The 16,848-nt window shown below is 37.3% G+C and overlaps 2 protein-coding genes across 3 annotated transcripts in view; one reads left to right on the top strand and one right to left on the bottom strand.

Moving 5' to 3' along the window:
* The window catches only part of LOC123774030 (uncharacterized), an 85,846-nt gene that overhangs the window by 33,152 nt on the left and 35,846 nt on the right, over positions 1 to 16,848 (top strand). The window lies entirely within an intron of this gene.
* LOC123774035 (zinc finger TRAF-type-containing protein 1 homolog) overlaps positions 1 to 16,848 on the bottom strand; it is a 31,295-nt gene that overhangs the window by 8,992 nt on the left and 5,455 nt on the right. For both annotated transcript variants that reach the window (XM_045768148.2, XM_045768155.2), the window contains exons 2-3: positions 5,796 to 5,928; positions 745 to 850 (exon numbers count right to left, since the gene is read on the bottom strand). In XM_045768148.2, coding sequence (XP_045624104.1) covers positions 745 to 850; positions 5,796 to 5,928 — 239 coding nt within the window. The remainder of the gene's footprint in view (positions 1 to 744; positions 851 to 5,795; positions 5,929 to 16,848) is intronic.

Here is a 16,848-nt window from a genome sequence, read left to right as displayed (position 1 = left end):
TGTATTTCTGTACTGTTCATGGTTCATGTTCATAGTTCATGTTCATGATTGGTGTACATGTTCATGGTTGGTGTACATGTTCATGGTTGGTGTACATGTTCATGGTTCATGTACATGTTCATGGTTCATGTACATGTTCATGGTTTATGTACATATTCATGGAATTATATACAAGTGATGTAAACCCCCAACAGTAACTGTAAGGTGGTCACGTCTAGCTCTTTATGTCCTCCTACTACCCTTGTTGTACCTGCTGACTTTTTGAAATCTAACATTTGAGTGTGTTATTGCAGACTCGGGCTGCCTTGAAATTGTAACTGGAGGCAGCTTGCATGACTACATTATTGCATTCCATTTATTGACACCCATTCAGGCCAGAAGTAATAATTACATTTATATTTATTCATTTGCATTTACCATACTGTAATTATACATGAAAACACCCTGAGTTCTCTAGTCACACCAAGGAATTATTAAGATTTAATGACTTTAATAACTGATTAACTGGAATAATACACTACTGTATAGTATGACAGTGTCAGACCATGGAGGAAAATTGAAACAGGAATTTCCTTAGGTACTTTCGTATATTAATACATCTTCAGAAGGAGTGATTTAACAGGTCAAGTATTGGACATAAATAGGCAGGAGAGAATGGTGGAGTGAGGTGAGGTACAATAACAAATGAATGGGAAATACTGTATAGTACGTAATAATTAAAATTAGTAACAAACAATTTCTTACCTTTCCTCACAAAGTTCAACTTCATGGCGATCAAGGGAATTCCGAGGATACTTCTGCCCACAAAACTGACACTCTGCTGGCAGTTCTGACACAGCCTTTTCTACCGCTACAAAAGAATAATAGCCTAGTAATTAATAACAGATATAGATATAATTCAATTTTTAATTATCAACTGATGGACTTGGTAAGGCACAAGAAACACACACATCCCTGACCAATTAGTCTTAAGAACAGCTTGCTAAAACAAAAAATATGCATTCAATTATATAAGCAGTAGCAAGATGATTTGAATGCTGTGAAAAATGCAACCGTTTTAATAACATTGGCACTTAAGGAAAAATAGTACCCAAACAAATGAAAAAGGTAGAGAAATAAATACAGTACATGATACACTGAAGGCTGAAAAAGCAAATGTGATTATAGATTAATATAATATTTGTAATATGATTGGAATGATCAAATTTAATTAACATAACCGGCCTAATCACAGATTCTCAGTCACAAATCTGACAGGTCACGAACTAAAGAATTGGCAGCTTATTCTGCTAGCAAAGTCAAATACTATTCTTATTAATGTGTCCCTTTTTCCACTGTGAGGAAAAAACAGCAGTATCAGGCAGAAAGCACTATAGCCCCATAATAAATAGGATTAAGGACAAACTCAACACACATCCAGCAAGTTGTATTTATATGAACTACCTGAGAAATACAGAGGTCATCAAATATGTTATCCCATCTCAACAAATAGAAGAGATTAAAAAGAAACTTTTAAGCATCATGTCAGTACAAAATACTGTCTATAGAGAGAGACTTAAAAAATATACATATCCATCTTGTGTGTGTAGCAGTACGACAGGGAGTCATTAGACAGCTGTAAATTTGTCACCTAAACATTTCAAATCTTTCTTGAACCAATTACAGTATACCAGAAGCAAGGAAGGAGCATCACAGCAGCAAATCAAGTGTAAGAAAGCCAGCTGCATACTTTGGGCAAAGTGATGCCAACAAGGCTCTGCAACCCTTTAGTTCTGTGGCAGTTCTAGCTAGTAATCTTGATAAAACAAGGAGTCTCAAAGAGAAGATAAGCACACAAAAAAGCAAAGAAATAAATAATAATTGGACAAAAATTCTTTCTACCGTATCAACCTTTGCAAATTGGGAAAATACTGAGGAGACCAACATGGCATAAAACAGAGTTCATACCTAAAATATAAAGGTAACCCCAGCAGTCAAGGCAATGTAAACATTATATAAAAAAAAAATGACAGCTACAGAACTTTGTTCAGATAGCTAACAGTGACTCAGAACTTGTTTCACATGCCTAAGTGGGTCTTTGAACTTTTTTCACAGAACTTGGTTCACATAGCTAGGAAAGACTCAGAATATGGTTCATTCAGCTAGGAGTGCAGCCCGTCCTCATAAACAAAGGCCAAAAGTGATTCCATGCACCTAACAAACCTTCAGCTTATAAATAAATGAAAAACTGTTTACACACAACTGACAACTGATGATGTTCAAACATTTCCAGAACAAGTGCTTCACTGACGACTTTTGTTCGAACCACAATGCTGTAAATATTTCACCCCCTGTACTATAAATACAAATAATTGACCAAAAAAAACTAAACATAACCTAACCAGTGCCTAAATATGTACAGTATGCTAATATTTAACAATATTAATTTATATTTGAGAATTCCTATTTTGAATGAATAGCATGTTAAAATTGATGAATGTGTCTTTGGGGTCAACAGCTGGATGGAATGGACTTGGTCTGAGGATGGGTTGAGGAATGACTCAGAACATGGTTCACACAGCCAAAAGTGACTCAGAACATGGTTCACACAGCCAGAAGTGACTCAGAACATGGTTCACACAGCCAGAAGTGACTCAGAACATGGTTCACACAGCCAGAAGTGACTCAGAACATGGTTCACACATTTAGGAGTGACTCAGAACATGGTTCACACAGCCAGAAGTGACTCAGAACATGGTTCACACAGCCAGAAGTGACTCAGAACATGGTTCACACATTTAGGAGTGACTCAGAACATGGTTCACACAGCCAGAAGTGACTCAGAACATGGTTCACACAGCCAGAAGTGACTCAGAACATGGTTCACACAGCCAAAAGTGACTCAGAACATGGTTCACACAGCCAGAAGTGACTCAGAACATGGTTCACACATTTAGGAGTGACTCAGAACATGGTTCACACAGCCAGAAGTGACTCAGAACATGGTTCACACAGCCAGAAGTGACTCAGAACATGGTTCACACATTTAGGAGTGACTCAGAACATGGTTCACACAGCCAGAAGTGACTCAGAACATGGTTCACACAGCCAGAAGTGACTCAGAACATGGTTCACACAGCCAGAAGTGACTCAGAACATGGTTCACACAGCCAGAAGTGACTCAGAACATGGTTCACACAGCCAGAAGTGACTCAGAACATGGTTCACACATTTAGGAGTGACTCAAAACAAAGATATGGAGGGAAATCATCTTTGGAAATAGATGCTTGAAAACGATAATAGCTGACCCCAAGCATAGATCTCATTCTAAAGACGAAATCATGATAAATGGCATCTGACTGGCACATCGTACACACACACTTCTCAAAGACTCCATGTGTACAAGATTTCATTCATTCCCTTGTCATAAAGTAAGGCAGATTAGGCAATCATGAATGGACAATATTAAACTATGGACAGTAGTAGACTCAGTTCAGTGCATTAAATATTCCACTTATCCAATAATGACTGAGGATTATGATGATGATAACAAAGGTGTACCAGTGATAAGGAGGACAAGACTTTGAAACAATACCTAAACTGAACTTCACAGCAGTTGTTAAAACAAAAGGTACCGAATTAACACCATGAACAATACAAAAACATCGTATTGAGCGAGATGAAACCCTTTTCAGAGTGGTCATGCAGAGTAGTCCCCTAACAAGGTCATGCATGCAGCAATTCAGGTCACTCCATACATGCCAGGCTCTGGTCAGCTTTAAGTCCCACAATGAAAAGGAATGTTTTGAATGCTATCATCACATAGTTCAGGGGGTAGAGAGAGTGGAGAGCATACCTTGATACACCACCTCACTGTGACACTGACAAAATTGATCAAACCTTCAATGGCCCCTTTAAAAGATCACTGAAACTGAAAGAATCGCCATTGTTCTTCGGAAATTACATAACTAGCAAACCACCATACTATATTATATAGCACTAGCCAGAACAAAATGATTGGTAGGGGTGGCATCCCTCACACTAATCCTAGGGCCAGATTCACAAAGCAGTTACGCAAGTACTTACGAACGTGTACATCTTTCCTCAGTTTTTGACAGCTTTGGTTACATTTATTAAACAGTTTACAAGAATGAAAACTTCCCAATCAACTGTTGTTATTATTGTTATAAACAGCCTCCTAGGGCTTCGGAGCTCATTAACTGTTTAATAATTGTAAACAAAGCCGCCAAATTTTGAGAAAAAATTTACAAGTTCGTAAGTGCTTGTGTAACTGCTTTGTGAATCTGGCCCCTAGTCCACCAACACACATTCAAGGATGATGAGACCCAGGGAGCAATAACAGAGCAGCCGAGGACCGCTCAGAGAAGTGCATTTAGTTTCATGCAATGCCCTAACTTTTGAACTTGACCCCTTCAGTTGGTACCCTGGGGGAACTCTCCATGATGCACAAGAGTAATTACACAGATGACAGCCATCCCAACACACTAGTGGGTTGACCAGGTAATGAAAGGTAATGGACTGGCTTAGATCACAGGAATTGAGAGAGCATTATTAAAACAGGCTTGAAAAGACACTAGTACAAAGTCACAACTTGGCACAGAGGATGGTGAAGAGATGGGAGAACAAATCAAGCCTAAACCAAAATAGGGCTATAATAAAAGACAGAGGATAACTACTTTACTAAAAAAAAAAAAAAAAAAATGTCGATAGCAGCAAATGCATATCTCAATATAAGCCTAACGTGTATGAATATACTGTGGCTTCCTGTCCCCCGACACAATGAATTATGAATTAATACAAGAAAACTGTCAGCAGCATACAACACTCCAGAAATAACCATGCGAAGAATTAAATAATAACATCAACAAACTGGGAGAAAGCCTCCCAGTTTATCGATGTTATTATTTATCCCAGATATGTTCAAACCCTCCTGCAGGATAAAATGCACCGAGGAGACATGTTCAATCCCTCCTGCAAGACAAAATGCACCGAGAAGGCACCAACAAAGCCTAAACCTCAAACCGGGATGAAGGGTAAACAACCTCTGATTCTGTGAAGACTCAACTGGCCACTTCAAATCCATCCTCTGACCAGACATCATCTGCCTTCATACAGATGCCTCCAATAAAATCAAGGGAAAGTTGGAACAAACAAGGAAGGAGCCAAGGTCCATGAACCGGGTTCAATGTTTACAAGTCAAAACCCTCTGCCAGAAACCATATACTGTACACGAAATTAAACGGTATGACAAACCCAAGTGAAAAATGCCTCATTACAGTGGGTCTCAAACTCAACCAGAGACTGGTATGTTGGCAGTGACCTGGGTAGACCCACGGCTCTTCTAGGATGCAACCGAGGGGGCCTTGCTCAGAAAACACAGGCACTTGTATCATCCATACTTATGTATAATGATATAGTAATATAATATCAATTTTAAAATACCTTATGCAAGAATAATTACATAATCATACCTCAAAAATTTTAACTAAAAGCAACACTTGCTGACAATCAATGCCTTTAACTTAAATGCCCAAATTTTGGGAAATTACATCTTGTTACAGTAACCAGATTTTTGCTTGGTACAATAGGGTCTACTGTACAACAGAATACAGTAGGCCCTACTCTACTCTATTTAAATTTTATATAAAAAATAATTAAAGTATGTGTATGTACAGTATATGGAAGAATAATAAAAACATCAAATTTCAAACTGTAAACCCTTTATTTTTAACATTCCAGACAATGATGATCCTTTGGGCAATTTCTGGATCCAGAATGACCAGAAAAATTCTTACCCAAATTCCTTGTGGCGAGGGAACGAGATATTTCCACACGACAGTTGGGGCATGTGGCTGTCTCGTCCCGAATGCGGGCATCGGCAAGAAGATGGGTGAAGCATCCCGCACACATGAGATGTCCATTTGAACACTGACAAAGAATAATGTATTATAACAAAAACCTTTGTTATCCACATTACAATTTGGGATCTGAATGCCTAGCCCCATAGCCAAGCAGTGCTACTGCATTTCAATTTCACAGTTCTGTATGGCCTCAAAGAAAATAATACAACAGAAATTAGTACAATTTTCAATATTTTTCATAACAGAATTTTATATAAATTATCTCTGAACTTTATGCTATCATATATATTTATATATATAAATATATATACTTTATATATATATAAATATATATAAATATATATAAATATATATATTTTTTTTAGCTTTCACTATTACAGTACTGTATTGCTAAAATACAGCATATACCAATACTGGTATACAATATTGCAGACTGTATATGATTGGTATAAAACTGTTACTTACAAACTTTAAAGTTACATAGAGGAAGAGGATGTTTATGGAACATAAACATTGAAAAGAAGAATGACAGTTAAATTCTGTAAATGCACAACATCAGTCCAAGCTTGGCTAAACAAGATGCGTCAATTCTGAATCTCGATGAACCAGTAAGTCAACAACAGTCTTTACAAAGCAATGCTTGTATTCAGTTTTCTTTAGCTTTTATTTGGAGCTAAAGTGTTTTGAAATATAATGCATTGAGAGGCAGTCTATGAAATGTATACAGTACTGTATAACTGTACTTCATATACAAGTAAATATAAATATCAAGAGGGATATTAAAACAAGAGGGACATGTCCTCAGGGACATTAAAATTCTGAATTGCTGCATCCTCAACTAAGTAGCTCTTGGCACTGATATTTTAATGAAAAACGATCTGAAATTTAATTTGTTTAAATCAACGTTGCCTGAAAATTTTTGCATATTCAGTACAGTATGTACATTTTAGCTGATCAGTTCATCAGGAAATTATAAAACCTAAATAGTATGAATTATTTGTTTGTAAAGTCATTATAGTATATCCCATTTTTCAGAATACACTACAGTACATTTCACTGCTATAATAATTTAGATTTTCCAGTCTCCAGCTCCAGTCACCCAATTGTGAGGTAATTATTTGTACAGGCACCAGTGAAATCTAGTTTATTTCTTTAAAAGTATTATAGTGGCATTGAGCAAGAAAGTGCAGGAGATGGTGCTCAAGTCATCTTAGCATGTACACAAGAACAGTTGATAGTAAGTAGTAACAGTTGATTGATTGACAGTCGAGAGGCGGGGCCGAATGAGCAGAGCTCAACCCCCGCAAGCACAACTAGGTGAATACAAGAGTAAGGGTAATATGCCTTCAACACCATGTACAAGGGCTTAATGAGAGAGATGAAGGAAATGGTCATAATATATAGTACAATGAAGACATTTTTATGGACAGTAACATGAATATTATAAACTTACAATGATGTAGAATGCAAACAAATACATTTTGCAAAAACAAATTAAATAAATAAATAAAATGCACACACACTCAAACTCAAGCCAAGGAAACAAAGGTGCCGAAAAAAATATTAGAACTATTTCTTGCGCAGCTTGGGAGACACTTGGAACAAGTGAGAAAGTGGTGGAGGCCAAAACCGTCAGTAGTTTCAAAGCGTTATATGAGAGTGCTGGGAAGACAGGACACCAAGAGTGTAGCTCTCATCCTGTAACTACACTTAGGTAATTACACACTTTCTAGCTTCAGAATTGCTTTTAAATATGTGGATGGCAAAATAGTAAATAAATTATTCACAACTTTTGTGAGACCAAAATTGGAATATGCAGCAGTTGTATGGTGCTCACATCTTAAAAAACACATCAACTGGAAAAGATGCAGAGACATGCAACTAAATGATTCCAGGACTGAAAACAAGAACTACAAGGAAAGGCTAGAGGCATTAATTAAATACGCCAAGCTAGAAGGTAGAAGAAAAAGAGGCAATATGATAACTACATATAAAATACAGGTAGTAACAGGAATCGACAAAATTAAAGAATTCTTGAACCCTACAACTTCAAGAACAAGAGGTCATAGACTTTAGCTAAGGAAGCAAAGCTTGTGACGAAACATTAGAATTCCAATTTTGCAAACAGTGGTAGACAGTTGGAATATGTTAAGTGAGAAGGTGGTGGATGCCAAAACTGTCATTAGTCTCAGGCATATGACAAAGCAGCCTTTTCTCATGAGCATTCCCAACATCAAGAAACTGTCATACTAAGATGCCCTAACCTAACCAACCAGAGGACACACAAACAGAAAATGGGACATCATTGTCAATTTCACGAGAGACGGCCATTTTCTTCTACATCAGTTTTTTGCCTTGGGTAAAGTATACGTCAAAATGAGACGGGCTATAAAAAGAATAAGGGAAGACAGGATACCACATGCTTAGCCCTCATCCTGTAACTATATTTGGGAAATTACTCATGCATACATATAACCTCCAGTATGCAGCTAGTAGCAACTGTTTTAACTCTCAGGTGTGTACCTATTTACTGCTCAGTGAACAGGCGCATGAGGTGCAAGAAAGTCTGCCCATTTGTTTCTGCCTCAGTTTGGGCCCTTAGGACTTCGACCCTACAGATACCCTCCCCTCCCCACAGAAACCCACCCTGTACCCCATTCAATGCCCACCCTGCCCTTCCCAACCCAGGAACTTCCTGCCCACAATCCAATGCCCACCCTACCCCCCTCAATCCAGGAAACCCGTGCCCCCCCCCCCCCCCATCCTCCAAACCCCAGTTAACTACCACACAGTGCCAGAACCCCATGACAAAAGCACAATCTCATATGGAAGTGGAGTGAAAATAAAAAATGGTGGAGATACAGAAATGGTGAATATTTACAGGGAATGAGGAAGGGAACATAACACTGATAACAAAGTTTCTGTAAAAAAAAAAAATAATGTTGAATGTAATGAAATGCCAGTTTCTTGGTAAACCCCAGTGGCTTCCCAGTGCTTCAGGGAGTCACAAGGCCCACAAGGGGCTATTCCCAGAAAAAGGGGGATGGGGCTGGAAAAAGAAATAAAATGTAATAGGTAATAAAATTAAGAAGTTGAAAGGATTTGGGTAGTAAACTTTGTTCATATATTTAGCTAATAAAATCCAAAGTATTAAAAATCCAGTCATTTATTATGCTGTAGCCCCAAAGATAACAAGGATGAGCCATGTATGACAGTGTGGTATTCTCTTGTGTAACTGTAACCCCATACCCTCGAAAATTATGGATTCTTAACATTTATTTATTTATATATACTGTATACAAGAAGTTCCATTGGGTTTATGAGAATACATAGCACGATGTGTTCACATTCTTGTAAAGCCACTAGTATGAGCAGCGTTTTATGCAGAATGGTAACATGTTAACAGATGTTAACTGTTAACATGTAAACATGTTAACAGATCAGAGCAGATATTGAATTTGTAAGGTTAACAATAATAATGGGAGTGCAGAAAGAATATGCTGGGTCGAAAGATGTCGTGCAAATAATCAACATACATTAATATATATTTGAAGTACAGTAAATGTTAGAAATTTAAATAATGTTAAGTAGTCAATAGAAATATTTCAAGAATATAAAATGTAGGTGCATTCTAGAGGAAAAGAATATGCTTAACTGAGAGGGACACCAATATGAAAACAGATTTGTATTATATGACAAACACCTATGATTCATAGTGCTGTATGCTGAACATATATTTGCACAAACGGTTGGTAATCCTACAATATTGAAGATTTATAATAAAATCTTATATGGTAAAATTGGTTATAAATAATTGCTTGATGACATGTCCATTCACCTAAGAAAATGGCAAAGAAAAAATGTTTTCTAGACAAGCTTTGTTCATAAAGACGTTATGCTATCCAGCGAGAAGTATACTGTAATTTGAATCCCTGAGAGTGGACATGTTCCAAGGAATTAAGGAATTACAAGTTCTGAACACACAGCAATAAGAGCAGATAAACTCTAACATAGGCTATGTAGGGCTGGTTGAGTGTGAATTGTAAGAAGAATCCTTGTAGATCCTCTCCAGTAACTTCTGCTGGATTCTCAAACCTTTTACGTGCGTATAGCACACACTGATGAAATAATGTTACATCTAAAATTAACACAAAACACATTTATATATTTTTTAAGATTCTATATTTGTAATCACCCCTACACATCGCATTTCAGATGTACTTCAATTCAGCATGACCTGTAGTAATTCTAAACTAAAATGTAAGTAATGGACCAACAATATAGTTAAATAAAGAGAAAGCTAATATTGTACCAGGTCTCTGAGACCCAACCATTACCTACCGAGAGCCAGGATTAGAATCTGGCTCACTCTGAGCCGAGGGAAGCAGTAGATCAAAGATCAACCACGGGACCTTGGAAAACCCCACCAGAAAGTACATAACAATAAAACAAGTACATGCACAATAAAAACATCTGCTAATCATGAGAGCTTGAATACAGTCAGCTGACTGAACTGAACCATCTTGCGGATGAAAAGGAAATAGCAGACCTCGGAACAAGGTAAGTAAACACAGGATTAGCAAACAAAAGCCCAATCCTAAAAGTACTGCACTGTGGCTACAGAACAGAGTATGATGCTTCCCTGGCTAAAAGACCCCTTAGGAAGGCATAAGTTGTCATCTTTGCCAAGAATGAATGAGAAGGCCACAGGTGAGAAAAGTGTGCTCTATGGAACAAAATACCCCAATGTCCTGTGAGCACCACCTACCACAGAGGAAGGCTCTGAAAAGGAACCTACATCCCCCATCAGAGCCCAGGGCCTCAACAAAAGGAAACCAAACAGCAGTCAGGGATGCCTCAGAACCCCGGAATGCCAAATTCCTGGGGCTATCCCAAATTAACAGGAAAATAAATTCTGGGAGTAAGTCCACTAAACCCTGTCATATTCCCCAGAGAAGGAAGCCCCAACTCCAGTACATCAGCTGGTACCTACAGGATTGTAGCACCATACTGTGAAGAAGCCCGACCGAATGATGGAGACCGAAACACTGAGTAAGCCGAGGCTAGCTGAACTGTTTGGATGCTAGATTTACCATCCAGAAGAAAGATGAAGTCATTAGACAAGTGTTTAAAATGAGATGCTTGTAAACCTCTTCATAAACATCAGGGAATCATGAACTGCACCACCCACTGTATACAAGGGTGGCCAAACCCTATAATATAAAGCCAGGGCCTGCAGCCAAATAGGCAGCCAACAGGAATGGCCATTAGAATCTAAAAACACAAAATCTCATCCCAGAAAACTGCAAGCACCAGTCAAAAAAAATCATAACAACCTGGATGAAAACTCTAAAGATAATAATCCCCCACAGGAATGAGGAATACTGGTCACCCATACCATCACACATACATGTAGGCATACAGGAGACGTGGACAAAGTGTCTGGGCAAAGGAACACCAAACCTCAACCTCGAACACTCAGCAAACGAAGGCACAAGCAACAACTAACCATGAGAAGCAACATCTGCAACCAAAGCATGCCTTCAGCTAAAGTGCAAGGCATCTAATGCTCACAGATGTAGGCACAACACAATAGGAAGGTAGGATATAGGGAGACAAGAAGTGACCTCAGCCACAACCAGAGGAAAATGTAATGTTGAGCACACACTGTGTGTACTACCATAAGCTCAGTCATGTTGAAATAAAGCAATGGCCCCTCTAGCAAAGCAAATGTTCCTAAGAAAAGCTAGCAATACTTAGCCAAAAGCAAGGAGCAATGACGGGCCTAGTAAAGACTATAGAGTTGGACCAACACTGAGGAAGCAAGCTGGCTAAAACCCTGAGTGACGTGGGCTACCATCTAGTGACAGTCATTTCCTGCAAGCAGTTGCTTGTTTTGTTGTGTGTATTTTACCAGTTTTAGTAGGTTATCTTTGATTCTCTGCTTCCCTCACCTCATAGTGAACCACATTCTGGTCCAGGCTTCCAATAGCAAGCGAATGATTCGATCGGGCCATATACGAGTTTTAGATATATTTGCCTAATAAGCCAAGTTTTCCTGATTTTATATATATTTTTAAATTTTTTCTTAAGAAATGATAAAGCTATCCATTTCATTATGTATAAGTATTTCTTTTCATTGAAGTTAAACTAACGTAGATATATGACCGAACCTAACCTACCCTACCTAACCTAATATAAGTAAATATATATAAAATAATAATAATAATAATAATAATAATAATAATAATAATAATAATAATATACCAATTGGAAACAATTTTATGAAAATAAAATAATTCACTTGGCCTATTAGGCAAATCGGGCCTTGCATAGTAGGCCAAGTAGTGCATTCTTGCTACTAGGTACAACATACAGTACATACATACATACCCAAGCGTGCCTTCTTTATGCTGAATAGCTAAAGTGCTATTATTATTATTATTATTATTATTATTATATATATATATATATATATATATATATATATATATATATATATAATATATATAATATATATATATATATATATATATATAATATATATATATATATATATATATAATATATATATATATATATATATATATTATATATAAATATATAATAGCCCAACAATCTCCTTATATAGGCAAGACAACAAGATCTCTTTCAAGGTGTCTGCCAATCTACAAACAGCAAGGCCCTATCAAGGAACATAGTCTCTACACATAACCAGATATCACCAGAGATATCCAGATAAACAACACTAAAATAATAGACAGATACAGCGACAATAGACGATTGGACATTGGTTAGGCACTATAGATCAAACAAATCCAATTAACTATTAACAGCTAACACCAGGTTACACCGAGTCATCTTTGAGAACAAAATGAAGCATCCAACATATCACCCCAGCCATCATTGAAAGATAAGACTGGTAAACTGCAATGGGCCTAAGAAGGTTAGGTTAATTAAATTTTCTTAGCAACGTCAGTACGAAACTTTTCTTGTCTGTCCAAATTTAATAGTACAGTACAGATTTCTACTTTGTAATTGGCTTTTATGTCAATATATGTTCAATATTTCTTATTGTTACTGTAAGTTCTACCTAAACAGGAGGATGGGTTATTATGGGTTTATTATGCACATCCTGCCCTGGCTCCTGGGTTTATGTAATTACCTAAGTGTAATTACCTAAGTGTAGTTACAGGATGAGAGCTACGCTCGTGGTGTCCCGTCTTCCCAGCACTCTTTGTCATATAACGCTTTGAAACTACTGACGGTCTTGGCCTCCACCACCTTCTCACTTAACTTGTTCCAACCGTCTACCACTCTATTTGCGAAGGTGCGTTTCTGCGTGCGAAGGTGTATTTGCGCTATGTGGAGTTTCTTCTGTGCAGATTTGCAACCAGTCCCTCTAAAATTTTCCAAGTGTAAATTTTTTGTATCTCATTTGCACTATTAGAAAATATATACACAATTTTTAAGCAGTCCCAATAATTTACTTGCTTTATTGAATGCATTCCGGCCATAAAAGACCTTAGTACATACTCCAGGACAGCATTTTCTCCGGCTTTGACTGGGGCTGTCAGTGTGCACCAATATTCCACTCAAGAGAGCACTAGTGTCTTGAAAAATATCATTGGTACAGTATTTCTTGTTTGAAAGATTCTTGTTGCCCCACTTGTCATTTTTCTTGAAGTGACAGCTTATTTACTATGTTCTTCAAAAGGAAGGTCTCCGACAATATTATTCCCAAAGCTTTTATGGTGTTTCTCCTTTCAATAGTATGGTTTGATGGCATTTTGTATGTGGTTTCCATTTTGACATTTTGTTTTTCCATAGCATAATAGCTGGAAATGATCTGCACTAAACATGTTATTTTCTGTGGCCTAATGAATGACTGATTAACATCAGATTAAGGTTTATTGTGTTCTCTATATTGTCCACTCTCATGAAAATCCTAGTGTCATCTGCAGATGATGATACAGCACTGTAGTTTGTATCTTTGTGTCTGATACAAGGATGAGAAAAGTACTGAAACAGGCACAATACTTTGGGGGGGAGGGAGGACTGAGGTTTTCACAGTGAATGATCGATTTTGTTTCGTTGACTATTACGGTCTGGGTTCTCCTTGATAGGAAATCAAAGAGCCGTTTCCGTACTTTGCCAGTATTGTACTGTAGTTTTTGTTGTTCACATTTTATATGCAATACCTCCATAGTCACATTTGTCAAAAGCTTTTGTGAAATCTGTGTCTTCAGGGTTTTGCTTGTCTTCCATGGCGTCTAAGGTCATGTCATAATGGTCTAGCAATTGTGAGGGGGTCAGAAGTACTCTCTTCTGAATCCATGTTGTCCAGGGTTATGTAGACACTGATTCCATGTGTTTTGTGATCTTACTTCTTAGCATACTAACATTTTTATGATGCATACATATGGTATAATATACATACACTGTAAATGTGATCAAATGAATCATAGGACTGGAATGAATTGGTTAATGGAATTGAATCATGATGGCCAAGAATATCGTATCTGCTTCACCAAGTTGTCTTGATAGGCTGGCTCAACTCTATATCCATTTTTTTTAACCTTGATCAAACTTATGGATCAAGGTGCTATTAATGATGCTACGAGGTTGTATAGAGAGAAACTAATGGACAAGATAACGGTTGATGATCATAATGAAAACAAAAGGAAAGAACACTTAAGAGAATTAAGTAACAAAAAAGCTATTTATAAACTTTAATAAGTCTTGCTGTAAGGTAAAGAAGTCTGCTTTGCACTTGGAGAAGTCATGGAATAAAATGAACAAGTCTGTATCCTAGAGATGTAATCAAAATGAAATTGATGAAGGCTTCGGCTATGAAATCCATAGAATGCTTTAAGATGGTGAAAAGTTGATTGAATAATGTTGTGGAGTGATTAGCAAACAGATGACTGATGGCTAGCAACCCAGAGAATGGGTTGCTAGCAGAGGCTGAACTTTGTGTATTGGTAATGGTCAAGATTAAGGTAAACTACTATGTTACCAATGTAGATTTTTACAAAATTTATGTAATGGAGAATGAGAAAATTGCAGTTCTTTATACACACTTTATGCTGGCTAAAGAATATTATGTGAAGATGGTAATTAAGAGCATGAAACAGGTGTATGTGGACAGACATGAGGGAACTCCAGTATCTAGACCAAGCAGCCGAGACAAGATGGAACCCTCAACTAGAGAAGATCAAGAGGTGGTCCCTCAAGCAGTACTAGTCACAGTGCTGGACTCTCTGCTACACCAAATTAAAAACTACAAAATTATATGTACACAGTAGCAATACTTATATTTTAAGTTTTGATTCCACTGACAAAATATTTTAAGTTCATCTTGGATATCTTTAAGTATAGTGTTCTATAATCATTTATTTAGAGGATTAGAAGAGTAAATTACTGTACAACATAGAGCACTATTTGTGAGAATTCTTGCATGTCGCACACAGTACAGTACTGTACTGTATTACTGTACCTGTATTGTGTGCCCACAATCCCACCTTCAGATAACTGTTAACCCCTGCACTGTGCACCTGTTTCATGTAATTACCTACGTGTGGCTACAGGATGAGAGCTATGCTCCTGGTGTCCCGTCTTCCCAGCACTCTGTCATATAATGCTTTTAGCCTCCTCCACATTCTCACCTAACTTATTCAAACCGTCTACCACTCTCTTTACAAATGTGAATTTTCCTACATTTCTTTGGCAGCTCTGTTTAGTTAGGTTTAAATCTTTGACGTCTTGTTCTTAAAGTTCCAGATCTCGGAAATTCTTCCCTATCAATTTTACTGATTCCCGTTACTATTTTGTACGTAGTGATCATATTGCCTTTTCTTCTTCTATCTTCTAGCTTTGGCATATTTAATGCCTCTAACCTCTCTCCTTGTAGCTCTTGTCCTTCAGTTCTGGGGGTCATTTAGTTGCATGTCTTTGCACCTTTTCCAGTTTGATGATGTGTTTTGTTCAAGATATTGGCACCATACAATCGCTGCATATTCCAGCTTTGGTCTAACAAAAGTTGTGAACAATTTATTTAGTATATCACCATCCATATATATTTAAAAGCAATTCTGAAGTTAGAAAGTGTAGCATAGGCTTCTAGCATGATGTTCTGTATGTGGTCCTCAGGTGACAGTTTTCTATTTAGAACCACCCCTAGATCTCTTTCTTTATCCGAATTCATTAAAGATTTCTCACATAATTTACTGGTTATGTGGGATTTATGTTCTATTCAACATTCCATAACATGGCATTTATTCACATTAAATTCAATTTGACAAGTGGTGCTCCATATACTTATTTTGTCCAGATCTTCTTGAAGGGCATGACAATCATATAAGTTTCTTATCTTGCCTGTTATCTTAACATAATCAGCAAACATGTTCATATAATTCTGTATTTCATGTGGTAGATCGTTTATTTAGACAATAAAAATATCCGGTGCAAGAACTGAACCCTGTGGTACTCCCCTCGTATCGGTCTGGAGAAATGCCACATTGCCTCTCATTACTGCCCTTATTTTCTGTCAACCTTTTTCATCCATGTTAGAAGCCACTCCTCCAATATGTTCCAGTTTCCAGAACAACCTCTCATGTAGAACTATGTCGAAAACCATTTTTTGCTTTAGTTCCGGAAAGATGCAGTCAACCCAACCATCTCTTTCCTGTAAAATCTGTGGCTTGATCATAGAAACTGAGTAAATTTGTTACACAGGATCTTCCAGACCAAAAACCATATTATCTCTTATATAGTTTTCTCCAGATGTTCTACTAATTTAGTTATAATTATTTTTTCCAATATTTTGGCTATTACACTTATCAATAATACAGGTCTATAATTGAGGGGGGTCTTCCCTGCTGCCACTTTTGTAGACTGGAACTATATTAGCCTTTTTCCACACATCTGCTAGGATTCCTGTACACAAGGATGCCGGGAAAATCAGTTGAAGTAGAATGCTGAGCTC

Source organism: Procambarus clarkii, chromosome 10 (genome assembly GCF_040958095.1).
Source record: "Procambarus clarkii isolate CNS0578487 chromosome 10, FALCON_Pclarkii_2.0, whole genome shotgun sequence".
NCBI classification, from domain to species: domain Eukaryota; kingdom Metazoa; phylum Arthropoda; class Malacostraca; order Decapoda; family Cambaridae; genus Procambarus; species Procambarus clarkii.
This window is presented reverse-complemented; position numbering and strand designations above follow the sequence as displayed.